The sequence below is a fragment of the Danio aesculapii genome, chromosome 7 (genome assembly GCF_903798145.1).
Source record: "Danio aesculapii chromosome 7, fDanAes4.1, whole genome shotgun sequence".
Classification (NCBI taxonomy): domain Eukaryota; kingdom Metazoa; phylum Chordata; class Actinopteri; order Cypriniformes; family Danionidae; genus Danio; species Danio aesculapii.
The window spans coordinates 25,216,742-25,237,656 of record NC_079441.1 but is presented as its reverse complement, the minus strand read 5'-3'; the positions used below and the strand labels follow the sequence as shown (position 1 = coordinate 25,237,656).

Here is a 20,915-nt window from a genome sequence, read left to right as displayed (position 1 = left end):
TCATTTCCTAACAACATCTTGAGAAGCAAAAAATTTAAGCAACAAGCAGTTTAGTTGTCCGCTGTCATTTTAGCCTCCCCATCAGATTATGCTAACAACACTGTATTTGAATGGTTCTAAGGTTGGGGTTAGGAATTGGGGTAGTTCAGGGAACATTTACAGCATCCTATCATAAAAACGAGGTACGTATGGCTGCATTTCATCTTTAAAACAAACACTACGGGGCGGTATGACGACATTTCTTTTTCATGCTTACCAGCTGACCCCTTACCTCTGTATGGACGGCTTTCCCACTGTTACCAGTTTGTCCAGTAGCTTGCCATGTACATCCACGGACTTGAGATGCAGAAAGAAGTTGACTACGACGATGGGGTTTGAGTCAGGCAAGGTTCCAGAAGGCGGGTAAGACAATAACAGAAGCCAAAATAATTAAAAATAAACAAGTAAATAAAAGGGTGAGAATGTGGTAAAATCTGTAAATTCTTTTTCTGGGTAGCGCATTTTGTCATCAAGATGTGATAGCTATTTTTTGAATGAGAGGCAGGGCAATCTGATAAGGTAGGACAAATCGACAGAACAGGCACCAGACACGACATGACAGAAACATTCAAGTACCACAGCCATTCAGAAGCACATAATAGTGCACTTCACATCCAACGAAAAGTATAGGTTTGTAATCTAATTAATAAACCTAATTAATATTATGAAAATACATGCAGAGTGACTGATGTTTTTGGTTTGCATGAGTTTTGCTTTTGTTTACACTATTGTATATGTGTGTGTGTGTTAAGGTAAATTTCAGTCTGGCAACAATCGTCACATTAATTGGTATTCAACCTCATACTTGTAACATTTAACACTGAATAAAGCACATAATCAGAACATGAAATGATCATTTTCATAGTAGTTTATGCTGTTGTTCAGCCATAATGTTACAAAATAATAAATTGTTTCTGAAATAAAAAAATTGCGCATCACTATCACAGATGCTTAGAGACAAAAGCTTCTTTCAACATGGAAAAGTACACTATACAACCCAAAAAAGTTAAGGTAACTCAAACCATTTAAGGAAATCGTTTGCAACAAACCATTTAAGTTCAAAAACTAACCTTAATGAGTTCTGTGAACTTAATCCATTTGAGTAAACGAAGCAATTTGAGCACAGTAAACCCCAAAAATATAGAAAACTCAAACTGAGTACTGTAAAACCCAATAAATTAAATCAACTCAAACCATTTGAGGAAACCAATTGCAAGAAACCATTTGAGTAAAAAAAAAAACCTATATAAGTACTGTGAACTTACTCCATTTATGTTGAAGTAATGAAGTATTTAATTAACCCATTACCATCAATACTGAGTTTAATACTCTTTTCAAATGAGTAGAATTAATTTTCAGTAAATTCTGAGCTACACTCATTTCATTTGATAAAGTTAAATGTTGGGTTTTACAGTGTAGGAAAACATGAAAAACTACTTTTATCCTGTGTAACATGGTATTACACATATAGCTCTTCAAACTATTTTTTGAACAAAGTCATATGAGAAATTTCCCAGAAATGTAGGTATTTTTGGTATTAATAATAGTTTTAATGACTAATAATCATTTGTTTATGGCATATTCAATTTTGTTTATATTAACATTCATGTTCTTCAAAGAAAGTGGGAAGAAAGGTGCAATCAAAGGAGTATAATAAAGATACTAAATACAATAAACAAGGATAATTATGTTCTATCTCCTCACTCTCAGGAAACAGGTATAAAAGTGGTCACTGGGATGGTATACTTTTAAAAAGTAGCAATAAGGTACAAAAGGAGAATCTGTGTAAAGGCTTTGAAAGTACAATTTTGTGAAGTACTTTTTTGTAAGAGTGCTTTTATTTTAATACAAACTGAAGTTTGGGAATATATGAAATGTGAATGATTTTGTATTCAATAAGATCATAAACAGGCCCAATGAAAATGCAAGTCATTTTCCAGTTATATTTTATTTGGGGAGAAAGAGCAGCAATTTGATTATAAGCTGAAACTGTTGTTATTGGTGATTCATATAATGCTATTCAATGATTATGAGTACAAAGTGTTAACATTTTAATTTTCATCAATCTAATTGAAATCAAATAGGTGAAACAACATAAATGCTGACATGTTTTTAATTTGTGGAGGAATTAGTGTTAGTCTAAATACTTTTGCATTCACTAATAATGTGGTTTACTAACAAACATGCACACACTGACTACTGTTAATGCTTTCTATGACAATAACCAACAGAAATGTAATCTTTTATGCACTGTAAAAAGAAACAACTTAACTCATTTGCCAGATTCTGAGAAATACAAACCATGCAGCATGCTTTTAACTTCTCTTATATGTATGAATGCCAGCATGGGGCTGATTTCAGTAGAATATATTGTGCTTCAAACACTTTAGCACTGACACTTTTACATTTAAAAGAAATACAAAGAGAGAAATTGCTCAAAGTTAAAGTCCTATTTCAATAGTGCCAGACTTCTTTATACTTTAAAATCTTTGTTCACAATGATGAAATGATTTTGTAATTGACAATGCTGAAAGAGAGCAATATACTGTGAGTGCTCAATCAGACAATAACATTAATAAAGTCTCAGTATTTGTCAGAAAAGAACCTATTGTTATAACAGCATGGACCTCTCTTTATCTAGTCCTCTTCATGAAACCAAGTTGATATTTTTGGCATACATTCCTGAACTGAGCCTGACCTAGTAAAGATTGAATTTTTCCCCCTGGAGAGTCCCTTCGTTCTCTTCCAGATCTTCATTTCCAAGCACCTGAAACTGAGGTCAAACGGCTATTGCTTCTACCTTTAAAGATTAACCACTGCAACCAATAATGTCAAATGAATGGTACGGCACGAAATTAAATACACGCTAAATATATTAATTTCTTATTGTGACATTAAACTGACAGCAAACGGAAAGAAAAAAAAACATTGTGGAGGAAAAGAAATCCATATTAAAGAATAGAAGTCAATGGCTGCCTCGCGAGGTGATCTGAATGCTAAGCAGACACATAAAGTGAATTTATAGGATATCCCGCTCCTCTTTAGACAGTTGCTGAAGCCCTTGGGAAGTGGCTGTCTGAGTTCCCATCTCACGTGGCATCAGCACATACATCATAACTTCTGTGTTAATGAACCGCTCTGTGGTGCGGAACCAGTCAGTCAATGAATGCTATCTGCTTCTCAAAAGAGTATATTGAACTAAAGGCAGTCAGCTTAAAGTAATAATAATTCACATTAAAAATGGTTTGCTTTTCTGAGCTATGCCATACAAAATGATTCAAATGCTTTACTGTAATATAGCTATTTTCAGAGCATGCATCGGTAAACTCTGCTATTATTGAGAGTGTTCCTTTCACCTTCAATCATGCACGGGTCTCTGGATTCTAGAGCAATGTGTATCTGAGGATGATATTTCTGCAGAGATGCCTGTGTATCTAATTATGTCAAAAGCTCAACCTACCCAAGAGAGATGCTTACAGCAGTGCTACAGGCAATCAATGCATTTAGGGTAAGAATCGATTTGTTGATTAGTTGCTTCACAGATATATTCACTGCCTCGACTGAGATTAAGCTCGTGATACTTTAAAGTTCGTACCAAATATGCAATAGAATTAGTATGTAGCAACATTTCTGTGTCTATATACAATTAAAGACAAAATTATTAGCCCTCCTGTGATTTTTTTTTTTTGTTGTTGTTGTGATTTTTGTATATATATATATATATATATATATATATATATATATATATATATATATATATATATATATATATATATATATATATATATATCATTCATTTTCTTTTCGGCTTAGTCCCTTTATTAATCAGGGGTCTCCACAGCGGAATAAATCACCAACTTATCCAGCATGTTTTTAGCTGCAACCCATCACTGGGAAACATTCATACACACTAATTCACACATAATTCAAATATATTAAAACTTTTATGTTTAGAAATGTGTTGAAAAAAATCTTCGCTCCATTAAACAGAAATTGGGGGGAAAATATACAGGGGGGGGGGGCTGATAATTCAGGAGGGCTAACAATTCTGACTTCAACTCTAACTATAAAATAAAAAAATGAAGATTTAAAAATGAAGAAAAAATGAATTCAAAACATATTATAACACAAAACGATAAATGCAGGTAAAATTCCTGTAAAAAGTTGTAAAAAGTAGTGCGGAAACCTGATTTTTGTGATTAACTAGATGGTTTCTGAATATGTGAGAAGTTTATTATATGCAGCAAACTAATTCAGACTGTAACCAGTAATCAGGCACTAATCAAATTAATTGCAAAACAGTGCAATCAAGCAAATAAACCTAAATGAATGCTATTCACAAAACAGGTGCGATGTTTAAAACATTAATCAAAACAGCAGGCGATGATTAATGTCAAAAGCCTTTTAAAGGAAAGGAAGCTTCTAGCTTGATATATAATCTGTTTTACAGATTTCCTCCCCCTGATATTTAAGCATCTATATCATCATATGGTTTGTAATTCTGGGTTTACTAAAAACTGTGGATGTGCTAAGATTAGTGAGTGAGCAGCACTGCATCAACTCATAGGTAAAACTATTATTCATTCATTCATTCATTCATTTTCCTTCAGCTTAGTCCCTTATTTATCAGGGGTCGCCACAGAGGAATGAACCGCCAACTATTCTGGCATATGTTTTACTCAGCGGATGCCTATCCAGCTGCAACCCCGTACTGGGAAACACCCATACACTTTCACATTCACACATGTACTCATACACTACAGCCAATTTAGTTTATTGAACTCACTTATACTGCATGTCTTTAAACTGTGGGGGAAACCGGACTGAGCCACTGCGCCACCAAAACTATAATTATTATCTGTTCAATTAGCTCAGCTTTAATTAATAAACTTATTTTTATTTATAAACCATGTGCTGATTATCTGATGTTGTTTTACTTTTCACTAAGACGCCAATGGAAAAAAAATCTTTGCATTTCACCAAAGGATTGAGTAACTTTACTTTTGTTAATTATTAGAAGCTCAAAAAAGGAACATATGAACAGATAAATCATTCACAATAAGATGTGTGAAAACAGATTTCTATTTAATGCTTTAACAGTGTAAATATATATAAAAAAACTTTGATTTGATGACTAATTCATCACAGTTTCATGCAGTTTTGTGTTTTTATCTAGCATAGTCCCATTAGTATTCAGGAGCTGTTACTCTGAACCACACAAAATGCTATGACCTTCAAATGATGTGTTTTGACTCAGACGTTAGGTCAGACAGACAACAATGATTTTTTTTTTTAAAGTGAAAACGCTGACACTAAAATACACCAGAAATGGGTGCACTGAACATTCACCTAGCATAAGTCCATATAGCATGATGAAGGATTGTGAAGGACAATGATGTGGTGAAAATATCATGACAACCAGTCAAATCCCATCTAAAGGCTAAATAAAAAGAAAGAATTTTTAAAAATGCTGGAATATCGAATAGGATGTAATTAGTGGTGTAAAGTAACAAATTACAAATACTCAAACTACTGTAATTGAGTAGTTTTTCTCATGAATTGTAATTTACTAAGTAGTTTTAAAAATGTGTACTTTTACTTTCTCTTAAGTACATTTTTAGTACAGTATTGGTACTTTTACTCCACTATACTTTCCTTCAACTTACAGTCATTACATTATTTTTTCCTGTCTATGGGGATTAGAAAACCTCTAACTTAAAAATCAACCTAATATCAACATTTAATGATGTTACATCTTGACGTTGTGTGGACGTTACCACTAGGATGTCTATTAGATGTTAGATTTTAGTTGCTATACCTAACGAATAAATGTCAGTATTTGACGTCAATATGACGTTAGATTAAGATGTTGGCTCGACGTTGGATTTTGGTCACTTTCTAAAACAACCTAAAATAAACCAATTATCAACGACATTTGACGTCGTTATTTGCACATCAAAATAAGGTTGTCTTTAGACGCTGATTAGATACTGAATTTTGGTCACCTGACATCACTACCTAAATCTAACCTAATATTAACGTATTATGACGTTGTGTGCCTCCTGGACAGTAACTATATGCACTACAGAATGTTACATTTACACACATTCACAAATTAGATGTAAATGCATCAGATTTTTACAGCATAATACTCAGTACTCACTACTCTTGAGTACTTTTGAAAGGGCTACTTTTTACTCATACTTTGAGTAGTATTTTTAAAAGATACTTTTTTTACTATACTTGTGCTACATTTTTAGGCAAGTAATGGTACTTTTACTTAAGTATGATTTTTCAGTACTCTTTCCACCACTGGATGTAATAAAGATGAGGATATTATGTGACTAATTTATAAAATGAAATGACAAAACTCTAGATACTTAAAAGTTAATCAGTTAATCAATAATTATTAGGCCACGTCCACACATCCTGGGTATTTTTATAAACAAAGATTTCCAGTTTTATTCTTAAAAAAATCTCCATCCACATAAAAAAAAAAAAAAAACACTGTGAAGCATAGTAAGGGCAAGCCAAACCAACAGGTCAAGAAAATGGCACTTTTATGCTGGATTGACTCCAAACAAAGAATTGTATATGCTTTGGCTGCAAACCTGCGGAATCTGCATCATTCGCGTCTCCCATGTTTGATGTGAACCCAGTTGTGTTGGCCAATCAGAAAGAAGAAAACAGAGCGTATGCTAACGGCATGAGGCAAAAACTCCAGTTGTAGTGTCCACATGACCACACTTTACTCAGAGTTTTAAAAATACCCGTGTTAGTTTAGACAGGACTTTAGTTTATAGTGTAGTTTTCTACATTAAAATATTCATTTTCTTAAAATAGGCTTTCTATTAACCTTCCTGCTGTGTTTCGGCCAAATCTGACCAACTTACAACTTTAAACACTCATAAATATTGTGTTTTACATCTGATTGCCTCGAGGACTTTTGATATCCTCCACACTATGCACTTGAACATGTAAAAGTGATGATCACCTCTTTCATTGAATTTTGAGTGTTTTAATCATCCTTCCATCCTGTGGTGTTCCCGGTCAAAAGCCTTAGGAAATAAATAGGTAACTGGACTATATTCAACCATCAAACAGAAAACATCCCCATACACACTTCCCCAACTCACTCACACACACATTTCAGACTGAACAATGTCTTTTGTGGGTACACATCTCTTTCCCATGCTTATGTGCCGATCCTCCCACGTAATTACCTTCATGACATTACATGTTCATTTTGTAATACATTTTCAGTGTCTATTTGCCTATTAATTCTATAAATGCATGTTAAACACAAGTTTGAGACATTGCTCACAGCTAAAGAATGCTTCTTGACTCATTTAAGAGCAGTTAAAAGAAACCGGTCAATTTTGACAGAGAACACTAAAGTACGGGCGGAAGGTGAACACGACAGGAGGGTTGAAATGTCAAGGACTAGACATGATTATGGCTCAAGAAATATTTCAATTAATTATGGAATAAAATAATAAAAGAATGGAAATTTGTGTAATTCGTGTAATGCATGATTTTTTACCATTAATTTTGGTCCATCATAAATTAGTTATAGATGGCCTCTCTCATTCTTTCTAATTTCCTCCAAAAATCCTCTCTATGACAACGGAGAGAATACAGTAACAAGTCTGAAAACCACGCAAAAAAGAGCAGTGCATGAACACTAACATCGTCTGAGTGTTCCCATAATGTTCCCGGCTCTAATTATTCTAAAAACAAGGAGGCTGTTAGTGTCGGAGGGCAACTGAGTGCTATCTGCTAACTGACAGACATTGAACTGTGCTGTTCTTCACCGTCTCCAGAGGATACCAGTCACAGTCTGAGAACAAGACATCTGCCAGAAGACATCCAGTTCTTTCGACGACATGCTGAGAATGCTACAAACATGTACGAAACCAGGGGAATTTTAAGTGCATGAAATGTTTGCATTCTAATAAACTTCCAGATTGCCATGACACTCTTTCTGGCATGTAACCTCAAAAATGCACGAATTTAGCAACGAAAATCTAAACATGATGGAAAAACTTGAGCATTAGCTCTACTGAATGTCTGTTAACACCCCGTTGAGATAAGGTTTGACAGACTCCCAGAGCCAGAGGGAGGGGAAAAAAAAGAGCAAAACTGGAGGGAGAAGTATTGATAAAAACCCCATTAGAAAATAGCCAGCAGGAAACCTTCTTGCACAAAAACCCTTTACTCTTGCATAATCTGCTCTAAATAGCAACAATAACACGAAGGAAGCAATGCAGAACAGTGTTAAAACACTTCAGACTGCACCTCGGTTTTGAGAAAGTTTTCAATAATTGTGCTTTGAGTGCTTCAATTTTTTTGCACTTTTAAAGGAAGGAAGAGGGAAGACAAAACAAGTCGTTAAGAATGGGAAAAGGCCATTTTGAGCCATACAAATCCAGAGATTAAACGTATCCTTGTTCTTTTTGTACCTTCTAAGAAGGGCTGCACTTTTGTAAGAAGCCACAATATTCTCAGCTTGAGAACAAGACATTCTTTCAGTGTCTGAAGCTGCTGATAGGAAAAACCATGACAGTCTCTGCTAAAAAACTAAATTGAAAAAGTACTTTCTGATTGTTCTTCAAATGGAAAGTCCACAGTCTTTTCTCTCTTTGCTGTAATTTTCTTTTTCAAGACTGTACGCTGAGCAGCATTAGTTTTTTCTGATGCATCATCTGTCTATAAGGCAAAAACAGAAGAATAATACAAAAGTTGCATAAACACACACACAGACACACACACACACACACACACACACACACACACACAAAAGAAGCAAACAAAAAAACACCAATTAAAATTATAAGAGGAAAGTTTATTTATAAACTAATTTTGAGAGGATCACATGCTTATGATTGGTCACGGCTGGTGCTGCATTAGCCAATTTATGATTCACCAATCAGACGATTCCTAAGTCTCTATAAATAATCTAAGTTCCATACCATAGTCATTTTCGTTTTGTAGAATCCCCCATTGACTTCTCTGTGCAGAGTCAACATGTTCTTCCTATGCCCGCGTGGGTCCCCCCCGTTTCCACTCACCATCTAAAAACATGCAACTTAAATTCCTAATTGCTCACTAGCTTCAAACAGCAGGGGAGTTCTCGAGATCTACCTAAGCTCAAACTCCCCATCGCCCTGCAAACAGGAGGGAGCTCAGGGCTCTCTACTGGGACAGCATGCCAAACACGCTTTATAATCAATCATCAGATAATTGTGAACTCCTGAATTTTAGTTTAAAGTTTTATTATTTAGTTTATTTATTTTATAGTTTTATTTGCATGCTATAAAATGTCAATCTTTTTCTAATAAACTCAACAAATATTAGAGATGGTAGGCTGAAGGCAACTTCTTTGCACATAATGTATATTACTAGGAAAAACTGATAGAACAATCAGATCCTAAAATACATTAATAAGTGGGCAAAACAGCACATGTACTGTTTTGAAGTAACCAATCCATAAATTTCAGTCTTCATCATTCCAATCCATCCAGCTGTCGCTCACAAAAAATGGATTGCAATTATTAAACCTCAAGGATCCAATCAATTCCAAAAAAAATACAATAAATCAAACTCCACCTTACATGTTTTCTCATTCAAAAAGCCATTTCACTCTGATGAGACCATCACAATTTTTTGTTTCATGCTGACTGTTTTGAAAGATGAGGAGGAGCATTGACCATCACACCGTCAATACGACTTGACAAGCATTAGAGACAAACTATTGATTTTTTTCCAAGAAATGCTTTAGGGAGATGGAAAGTGTACTAAATTATATTGGGAACATGCGGACAAGGATAAAAATAGCAACCAATGAATGAATAGGGTTTTATTAAAATATGAGTGGGTAAATGGTTGTGGTGTTAGTGGTTGCAGGCTGCATTTCCAGTTTTCCAACATAGGCACATTCTGAAAACGTAGCCTTATATACATTTCTGGAGATTACGAATTATGTAGCCAGAAGTACGTATGGCTGCATTTCGTTTTTAAAACGAACGATACAGGCCGGTATAACGCCATTCCTTTTCGTGTTCACCAGCTGACCTTTTACCTCTGTATGGATGGCTTTTCCCGCTGTTCCCATGCTAGTAGCTCGCCTTGTACATCGGCGGACGTGAGACAGAGAGGAGTTGACCACAATGACGGGGTTCAAGTTTGGTGAAAAGCGGTTCCAGAAAGCAGGTAAGACAAAAACAAAAGCCTAAAAATAAAATAAACAAGTAAACAAAAGGGTGAGAATGTGGTAAAATCTGAAAACGTGGTAAAAATCAGGGTGTCTTTTATTTTTCTGGATTGCTTTTAGGCTGAGTTTAGGGAAGTGGGTGGGCGGGTCAATCGGTGCTTTTGAAAAAACTATTGGTTGGGTTGAGGGAAGGAGGAGGGTGGGTCAGTCGATCGGTCAGCCAGTCAGTCAGTCGACAGCGTCCTTTACATGAGAACAGCAGGCGCGAATGGCACTCATGAGAGAAAATCTCAAAAAGTGTACACAGCGGCCTCTGGTGGATTCGCTAAAAACAATAACTGCAAAAATGTAGCTCCAGGCACGTATTTGGCACTCTCCAGAAATGTATATAGCGGTACGTTTTCAGAATGAGTTTTCAAAGGTGAACGTGTGAATTTTCATGCTGACCTTAGTGAAAAGAGCCATCAGATTCTGAAGGCATGATTAAAAAGGATTAAAAATCACCATACCATATGTACCTGTAAATGTCTCTCCCTTCCAGCTGTTGCTTTTTCTGAAATCTGCTCCACACTTCTTCTCTGCGACTGTGGATAAATGTGCATAAAATGAAGTCAGTCATTACATGGCATATACTTTCATATTAGAATCACAAATGCCATGGAAATACTTTCTCCACTCCCTTTAAAGCATCAGTATCCATGCATCCTTCTAGTGCTTCAGCCTGGATCCCTTCAACAACAAGAACTTCAAACTAAGAACGTAAGCTAATGATCTGACCTTGGGATCATTGGTGGCTAACATGAACAAAAAGAAGAGGCCCTCGCAATCAGTTTAACCTTCAAGCTTGAAGATGCTTTCCAACTCTTCTGAGACGAAGAATATCATTAACACATTGATAATCAGCTAGGAGGCCACACTACTGAAACAATACACTAAGGCTCTTGTGTCCTGAGCACTTAATGCACTGTGGAAAACTCTTTGTCAGCCCATACCCTCAAAGCACAGAGCATGGAGAGCAGATTAGCCGTGCTGGAGAGTTCGTATAGGGCACGACGCTAAGGGACTGAAATGTTCATCCGTTTCCATGGCAACAAACAGAGAGGAAAATGGAGTACCAATAAAACATTGCAGGAAACGGGCTGAGGTGCGCAGAGCCGACCAGATCACATCAAAAGTGTGTTAAAGCCAAACGCTCTGAAGAACCAGAATGAGGAGGCAAAAGAGGAGGCCTTAAGTGCGTCAGACTGAGAGATTTCTGTTACTGATTTGAACAAAACCTGAGGATAATTAAACATAAACACTTTTAAGATACAATTTTGTGTATTTGTTTTACAGATTTACTGAATATATACTACAAAACATGATAAGCAGTAGTAAATGTAATAAATATAATAAAATGTAACAAAACAAGATATACATGCTGATTTTTATCGTTTATGTTAATTGTAGTAAAAGTCATGAATGTAAACCCTGTACTACTAGTGTAACCTAGCAGAATAATTTAAGTAAAGCCTGTTTATAAACTATTTTCTCGATTTGTCACTAACACTCATCATGCTCTTACACATAAAGACACATATTTTAGTATTATTATCCTTTACAACAATTCACTCAGGTTAATTCCTCTTAAGGAATTTTGACTGTTTGTGTTCCGGTACTTATTTGCACTTTCTTATATACAGATGTTACTACTTCAATGTGTTCCTTATGGCGCCATTCATACCGCGGCGACAGCGGTACTTGGCAGCTTTTGACCGCTGGGTGGCAGTTTAACCACAGATATTCAGCTTTGCCTTTCCACAACACTAAACAGACTTTTCTGTGCGTACTTTATGTGATCAGATGTGTTCAATTAAAATATAATTTTGATTTAGTTTTCTTAGTAATAAACATGATCTTACCAGGGCTTAAAGTATTCCGGCACCATGCCGGATCTCCGGCGTGCGGCCGTGAGAGAAAAAAAAAATAGAGCTTTCACATGCGGTTTAGTTGGGGATGCTCAAAATAACCGATTAAGCAATAACCGAAAGGGCACGTTTGTAACCGATGAATGGTATCAGTTAAACGATTAAAATATGCTTTATACATTTTTAAAGTTTGGCTGCAGACGGGGCATCTGTTAAATGGTTTACTGACTGCAGCCAGTGTTTTACGCTCTGCTTATGCTCGCTCAGCGCCAATCTGGAAACATTTTGGATTCGTGGCGAACGAGAAAGGCGAATCAATAATTAGGATGAAGCTATTTGTTGGGCTTGTTTAGAAAAATAAGTGTTAAATGGACAAACACGTCGAACCTCCAGAGCTGCGGTCATGTCACCCAGCCCATGAAATGCGGAGCCAGCTCGGTGTCATGAACGCAAATGCCCAGCTAGTCCAGCCAGGTATGGCAGAGAGGCCTTTTCAAAAATGGCCAAATACAAAAGAGAAACTGATAAATAGTAGACGTTGATGAGAAATGGAGCAGCATATTTGGTAGTTGAGAACGCGCCGCTCCGCGATGTAGAGCTGGTTTCCGAGAAATGCAGGCGGCGGAGCAAGATACCCTCTTTGCCACGGTTGCGAAAAAGTATCTACATGCGCTACAGGCACACGTCTCAGTGCTGCTGGAAACATTGTAATCTCAAATAAGTCTCCGTTTAAACCGAACAAGGTCAACATGTTAGTTTTTCTGACAAAGAATTTAAAATATGAATAGAAAACAAAATATTCGTTTTTTCGTCAATCTGATGCAACTTTTATTATTTATACAGGACATTAAAATGCAATTAAAAGTTTAAAATCAATTAAACTCAATTTATAAAAAGGATAGCCTATTTTATGCATTAAATATAACTAATTTCCTTTATTTCTGACTAGACCATGCATTTTAGACTATTTTACAATTGTAATATGTGCATATGCTTTTTTTAAATAACATTCGTTTAACAAATATTTTAGCACATCGAAAGTAATTAAGTGACCTGTTTTTTTTTATTAAAACCTTTATGCAAAAGGATCAGAGGATAAATTATCGTAGGATAAACGTATCTTATGGAAAAACACCAATTGACGGGCTCTGCTTTCGGTTTTAAAAGAATCAAGCAGCTTTAAAAAATATAATTTGCTGAAGAGAAATGACAGGAAAAAAAGAAAGAAAAAGATTAAATATATAGGGACTGTTAAAAGAACATTTCTCTTTTATATATTATTTCGACTCCGAAACATCAGCTAAGATTTTTAATTTATTTTCATTATTCGTTTATTATTATGTACAATAATTCAGACATAAAATAAGATAGTAAAATATAATCAACAACGAAAATGTAAATAAAAACATAAATAAAAACATAAATGAAAAAGTCTTGTCTTAGTCCTATCAAAACGGCAAACACTAAAAGCAGGCTAAAAAACTGCTTTATTTATTTATTTAAGACTACTTATTTGTACTGAATGTTTGTGCTTTCATGTTAGTTGTCTTTTATTTCTTCAATTCCAAAACGAGTCCTCTTTGCACTTAAAAAGTTTACAATAAAGTGTGTTAACAAATTTTAAATGATTAATGAAGGACTTATAATGCTTTGACCTATTGTTAATATCATTTACAAGCACAGTAGCATATTTAAAGCTGCTGTAAAGGCTATTTCTTTCCGTTCGCATCCCGTCCCTTTGCGCCCCCTGGCGGCTTTTTCACAAACTGCGGTCTTACACTAAAAACAGAGCAGCGTTTATTTCAAACGGCGGCGGTATAAGCCACGGCGGTAATAGCCACTTTGAACTCTCACCTACTGTATGTCCTAAAAAAATTGCCATCAAAAATATAAACACTCACATTCTTTATTATTAAAATTGTTTCCAAACATAATTAAAATCAGATTCAGACAACAGCTTCATCACCTTGTCCTGAACTTCCTGCCAAGCTCGTCACCAAATTTACAGTCTATGTGTCACTGTCTATGTGTTGTTAAAGACCACGAAGTGCCTATTTCTAAACGCAACCTAGGCTCATTCTGATTACGTACCCCTATATATATTTCTGGAGAGTGCGATATACATCCCAGGATCTATGTTTTTTTCCAGTTTTGGCCATTCTCACCTGCCCGTCTTTTGTAAATTCACCAGAGGGCGCTGTCGACTGACTGACTGACCGATCGACTGACCCATCCTCCTCCTTCCCTAAACCCAACCCCTAGTCTCCTCATAGCACAGATTGACCCGCCAACCCACTTCCCTAAACCTAACCGACAGTGTTTTCAAAAGAAATCCAGAAAAAATAGCCACCTGATTTTTACCACATTTTCAGATTTTACCACAATCTCACCTTGTTATTTACTTGTTTATTTTATTTTTTAACTTTTGTTTTTATCTTATCTACTTTCTGGAACCATTCTTCACCAGACTTGAACCCTGTCGTCACGATCAACTTCTTTCTGCGTCTCAAGTCTGCTGACGTACACAGCGAGCTACTGAACAAACTGGTAACAACAGGAAAGCCATCCATACGGAGGTAATCGGTCAGCTGGTAAGCGCGAAAAAGAATGACGTCATACTGCCCCATAACATTCATTTTAAAACCATATGTAGCTCTGACTGCATAATTTGCGATCTCCAGAAATGTATATAGGGGTACATTTTCAGAATGAGCCTGTGCTGTCTAAAAGTGTTGCTTATATGATGTTAAATGCATTATATAAAAAGCACATGTTGTAGTCTGGAAAATACAGTATAGCAAATTATTTATTGAACCCCGCTTTGAAACCCCCTGGTGTAAAAGGTTAGTAAGTGGGGATTTTAGTAGATGTAGCATGCTGTTTTCAGCACAGCTTTGTTTGTTTGAAACTACAGTTAAAACAGCTCAATTCATTGTTCCAGTGTTGTATTTATATACACTTGTTACTTTTGTTCATTCATTTTTACTTATTTATTTGTTTATTTTTGGTGCATGACCAGTTTCTTACATGTTAACCAATTATTCCATTGCTGATTCCAAAATGTAATTTTAGAGATTGTAATGATATGCAGATTTATGGAGTTATTAATGCAATTACTAATGTCCAAATTAGAGAGTCTGTAAAAGAGTCAATTACATCCGTAATTAAATTTTGTTAATTCCACTGCTGACCATCCCTTACACCTTAACCCACCCATACCACCAAGTGTTCTGCAATACAATATATAATATAAACACAGTAAGCGCATTGTTTTTATTTTTGATAAATACAGCATAATAGTACATAATAGTTAAGGTCATTTAATATAAAGTGGGACAGATTAAGCTTATGTAATTTACTCAAGTCTCAACAGTTTTCAGCAATTTCTATACTAATAGCGAAAGTTAATTTCCTTCAAGAAAGCACTATTATTTTCTCACTAGAGAAGAAATGTTATGCAGTGTCAAAATAAAATGATAACGTTTGATTTGATAACGCTATAACATTTCTGTGTGCATTTTTGTTATCATGTTTGTGCGAGTGTCTTTGTAATATATAGTGGTTGCTCCACAACCTATTTGAAGGTTCTGTGCATCTGTAACTAGAGGCCATTCTCCATCCATAATAGGATAATTTATTTAAACATACAAAAAGATAATTCACTTTTAATATGTCACATACAAAGCATTTTGTGTGTGTTAAAAAGACATATGATAGACATCCAAACATAGACATCTTGGCTAAAACAAAGCTGTCTTTTTGGGACTTGTGGAACTGCGCATTGATGGATTTGCTCTTCAGTGTTTGGAATTTCAGCAGTGAAAATTAAACCACACTGAACTGAACTAAACTGAAATTCAACTCTGAAAACTGGACTTGCACAGTTATAATTTACTAGAACTTCTATTTTATGCTGCTTTGACACAATCTACATTGTAAAAGTGCTATATAAAAATAAAGATGAATTTAATTTAATTTAATTTAATTGAAAGTCTGTGATAATCTAATAGATGTGCAAAAACAGTCCAAAAATCGACTAGTCATCAAAGACGTATTTCTAAAAACAAAATAGTTTGGTGAGACCTATAAAAAAGGAAACTAAATAAGAAAATTTCAAACCACACTTTTTTTCCTTAACATTACCTCCACTCCCCCCATAATAACTTTCCAGCTGTTGCGCAGCAGAGTTGGATCCTCCAGGAGCCGTTCAATTCTGCCGACTCCACAGCCTGCCACGCTTCACAAACTGTGAGAAATGATGATTGAGAAAGAGCGGCACATTAACTTCACCATGGCTGGAACACAGTGCGATGACTAACTCATCACTGTTGCGATAAACAAACCAGCACTCATTACCAAGCCTTGTTTCCAGCTGTCATAAGGGCTACAAAGGCAATTTAAAGCGTAATATAATAAGAGTGAATTTGACTGTTTTGATTCTGCTCAAATGGGCGGAAGGATGTCAGCTCGACTGGAGAATGGCTGTTTATATGTTTTACAGGTCACATCTGCGTAGGTATTCAACTACCTTATATAACTTGCATTTAGGACTTTTTATTCTACTAAAGTCATCCTATGGATTATAGTTTGTCTGGAGAAAATGTTTATCATTTATGTGAATTAGATGTCATTGTGCTGATGTGTGCTCATATCAGAATGAGTATGAATAAGATATGTAAGTGTGATGTTTCTTTGTAAAATTAGGTGCTTTTTGGATCGCTTATGAAATATATGACCTGTATGACTGTATGACATAATCAGTCCTAAAATAATGTGACAAGATGAGCAAACGGGTTGCAAGGTTCTTTTAGACAGTAGAGATCAATCAGAGAGATGAAAGATGAATCATCTTTCTACAACAGAGGGCAAACTACGGGCTGTTTCCTAATACTCTTAGGACCAGTATGATTTTATGTGAAGAATAACTGACAACGGCCATAGCGATATAACTGATGTAACTATAACTGTAATGTGGTCAAGACCAGTCAGGAATTTAGCAGTGCATTTTCCTGAAAATGACTGCACACCTATAAGAACATTCATCAGCCAATCAAAATAAAGCATTCAAAAGCCCTATAGTATGAATAACATTATGTTGTGGTTTTTTTATATTTTGAATTATTTTTTATTTCCAACATAGGCTCATTCTGAATACATAGCCCTATATACATTTCTGGAGATCGCCAATTATGTAGCCAGAAGTACTGTGCAGAATCTGTGCTTTTGAAAATACTACTGGTTGAGTTTAGGAAAGAAGGGTGGGTCAGTCGATCGGTCAGTCAGTCAGTCAGTCAGTCAGTACGTCAACAGCGGCCTCTGGTGGATTTACATTAGATGGGCAGGCGCGAATGGCACTCACGAGAGAAATTTGAGATCTCAAATCTGGATTCGCGAAAACAAAAACTGCAAAAAAAACATAGCTCCTGGGATGTATTTGGAACTCTCCAGAAGTATATAGCGGTACTTTTTCAGAATGAGCCTGGGTTGTTTATTTTATTCCATTAGATTACATTACATTTTTCACTTTGAGTTCAGTTTTGCATTTTAGTAATTTTGTATTGAGCATTTATATTTGTATTTATATGTTTCTGTATAGTATAATTATTATTATTTTTTTTTAGTTTTCGATTTTAGCACTAGTCAAGTCAAGCTAGCAAGTTACCTTGTCAAAGTTTTTCAATAATATTGATATTTAAATTTGGATTTATTTGAATTGCTACATTTATTTACTAGTTTTAGATTACAAAAACAATATCACTCAAGGTCAACCAACACCTCCAATATTACACCTTTTCACCAAATGCTGTTGTCACCTTTAGTGATACAGAGGAAAATACCAGCACCATATACATCATATTATATGTACTTGGCATGTCATTCAATGTCATTTGATGCACTCAAACACTTTTCTAAAACTAGAGTCTGCACTTTAAAGTAAGCCTAAATATCTACCATTTAAGTAAGGCCTTCCTAACGTTTTCCTGGGAACAATTTGTCCTTGGTCAGATCAACTTCAGAGTAAAAAAAGAACTGGGTGAGAAAAGTTGGGCGAAAAAAAGAAAAATCCTAATACCACAACTGCACCACTCTACTTGCCGCTGAACAATACAAGGTAAAATTCAGATCAGACTCTGGGAAAGCTTTGTTTCTGCTGTTTCAGATGACAGTTATCAGAGAAAGTCTTAGGCTTTAACAGGGAGCACTGAAGGCCAGACTCTATACCCCAAGGACACAATTATGTGCCGTACCTTCAAAGAACATGGCAACAGCACAGAGGGAGTCTAGCTGCTCTTACGGTCTCTAGAGTCTGGTCCAGTATGGCAGGGGCAAAGGGAATCAGTCATGACCCATATCTATCCACTTACTGAGCACAAAGTTATTCTGCAGTACTTGAGGTCCAGAAGCTCCCTGAAGGACACAGAACCAGACCATGGAACATTTGTCCACTTTTGTTGTAGAAAGAAAAAGTAACCTCTTGTTCTGCTATTATTTGTTGGTGTAAGAACACCTTTTGATATTATACTTCAAGCCAAATCTACACTTTAAAAACTTTCTTGTTGTTTCAACCTAAAAAAAGTGTGCTGCCTTAATATATTAAGTTTACTTCACTTAAATTCACTTGAATAGTTCCAGCCCAAACAGTTTAAAACCCTCCCAATATGGCCAAAAACTAAAAATGAGTAGGTACACACGCATGGTTTCTGTTGAATATTTACCATAAAATGCATGTTCAAAACATTCAAAGTGATCCCAAACCCGCCCAAATTTTGTCAAAAACGGATCCAACCGGGTACTAGTAAGGTGTACCTAATAAAGTGGCCGGTGAGTGTATATTACTTTTTTTTTAAGTCTAATTGGCACAATAATTTTTTACAGAGTAGAATGTGTGTGGTATATACTTTTACATGGACAATCAAATGCACACCCTTTTAAAGTTTACTTAATAATAAATAGTTTACTATTAATTTAATGATAAGAATAATAAAAATTAATCATTAACTCGTATGCATAAACAGGCGTTCAAAGCATGAGCATTGAAACAACTTTGAATAACTCTTCTGTCTTACAGGAGTCTGTCCATCTGCAATCTCTCACAGCGAGTCACTTCATAACCCACATAAACATAGTTGAATTCTTTCATGCTAGAGTTGTACAAATGAGGGTACTTTCTAACGTCTTCACACAAACTCTCATTTACGTAGGCACAGTGAGAACTTAATATACATATTTAGTTCTTCTCTTCATTCCTTCAGACATAACACTCCCACAGTGCTCTTAAGATTCACTAAATGTAGCACATTTACAGCCAATTGTCCACTGATCTGCACTACGCACTACATCTTGGGTATTTCAATAACAATGACCTGCTCTGCAATTCCTTCTGCATGAAGTCACATTATACTGCTGAGGTTCAGTCAGTGTGGGAGGTGGGCTATTATAAATGATACTTAGAAACATCCAGGGATGGACCATTCATTCAAAAGCACCAGGGTCTTTCCCTATAGTGAAGTTGACTTGTGGGCCAGCTGTTGAACTCAATTTATGTCAATATACAAAGACTTCGAGGGAGAAAATGTTCCGACATCTTTTGACCAGCCCATTCATGGTGAGACTGAATTCTGTCAAAATACCCACAGCAGCCACTTTATTTTTTTGTGATCAAATTTTTATTGATTTTACATGTGAGTGGTCTCACATTTTTACAATTTTCTTTCCAATAAACAAAGCAAGATCCACTCCTCAACGCCCCCCAGCCCAACCAGAAAAACATCCACCCCACCCCCCAGTGATGACAAAGTCCATGCCATCCCACAAAAAGCATTGCAATCAAGACAAATAACTAGGGTATATTTACAGTCTATAACATTACAGAAAATAATACACATATACATATCCGTACACACATACCTACAAAAATACACAAACATGTACATCCTGTATATACATCCATACACACATAGCAATACACTAACAAATGTAAGTAGAAATCCACATAGACTATCAGAGATGTAAAGATTCAGGTTGTTGCACATTACTTTCTATGATCCATGAGTCTTTCTGCCAGTTTGTCTGCAGCCATTTTCCATGCATCAAGAGTTGAGGCTCTAGCTTTATTTATTATGGCTGTTGGAAGCCATATTAACAATATTATATCATATATAACAATATTATATCATAAAACAGAAATAGCCACTGCCTAATGAATAAAAAATGTGGAGGGAGCCATCTTTGCGCAGTTATCTTTTTTGCAGATGTTAGTCCTGCCAACCAGATCTTTCTTTGCTGCTCCGTCAAACCCATACTGGAATTATCATTTAAAAGTAGCACTGGTAAATCTTTTCCTATAATTTCAGAAGCAGCCACTTTATTAGGTACGCCTAGATTGTACCAGGTTGGACTTTTACCTTAGGAACTATTTTAACCTGGTAGTTTATTCAGCTGAAGCGACCCCTGATAATTTAGGGATTAAGACGAAAGGAAAATGAATGAATAAATAAATTAATTAATTAAATGACAACTACTTTCACATGGTTTAGATTCAAATGGGAAATACATTTTCTTGTAGAATTTGGAAATTTAGAATTTCTCATGGATTGAGACCTGTTGAAAGATGATACGCTGAATAGGAGCCTAACCAATCAAGAGGAGGCAGTGGCAAGAAATCAAAATTCCACCAATTGACGGAAGTGATGGAACTGATTGTGGTGTTGAAGAAACCAGTCTGAGATGAATTGAGCTTTGTGACGTGGGACATT

At 35.7% G+C, this 20,915-nt stretch overlaps 1 protein-coding gene across 3 annotated transcripts in view; it reads right to left on the bottom strand.

Moving 5' to 3' along the window:
- Positions 1 to 20,915, bottom strand: part of tspan18a (tetraspanin 18a) — a 58,559-nt gene that overhangs the window by 18,494 nt on the left and 19,150 nt on the right. The window contains exon 2 of one of the 3 annotated variants that reach the window (XM_056461421.1): positions 10,762 to 10,836. The exons of 1 other annotated variant lie outside the window; for it this stretch is intronic. In XM_056461421.1, coding sequence (XP_056317396.1) covers positions 10,762 to 10,764 — 3 coding nt within the window. In that variant the 5' untranslated portion in view covers positions 10,765 to 10,836. The remainder of the gene's footprint in view (positions 1 to 10,761; positions 10,837 to 20,915) is intronic. One more of the 3 variants, XM_056461422.1, reaches the window with a different exon arrangement.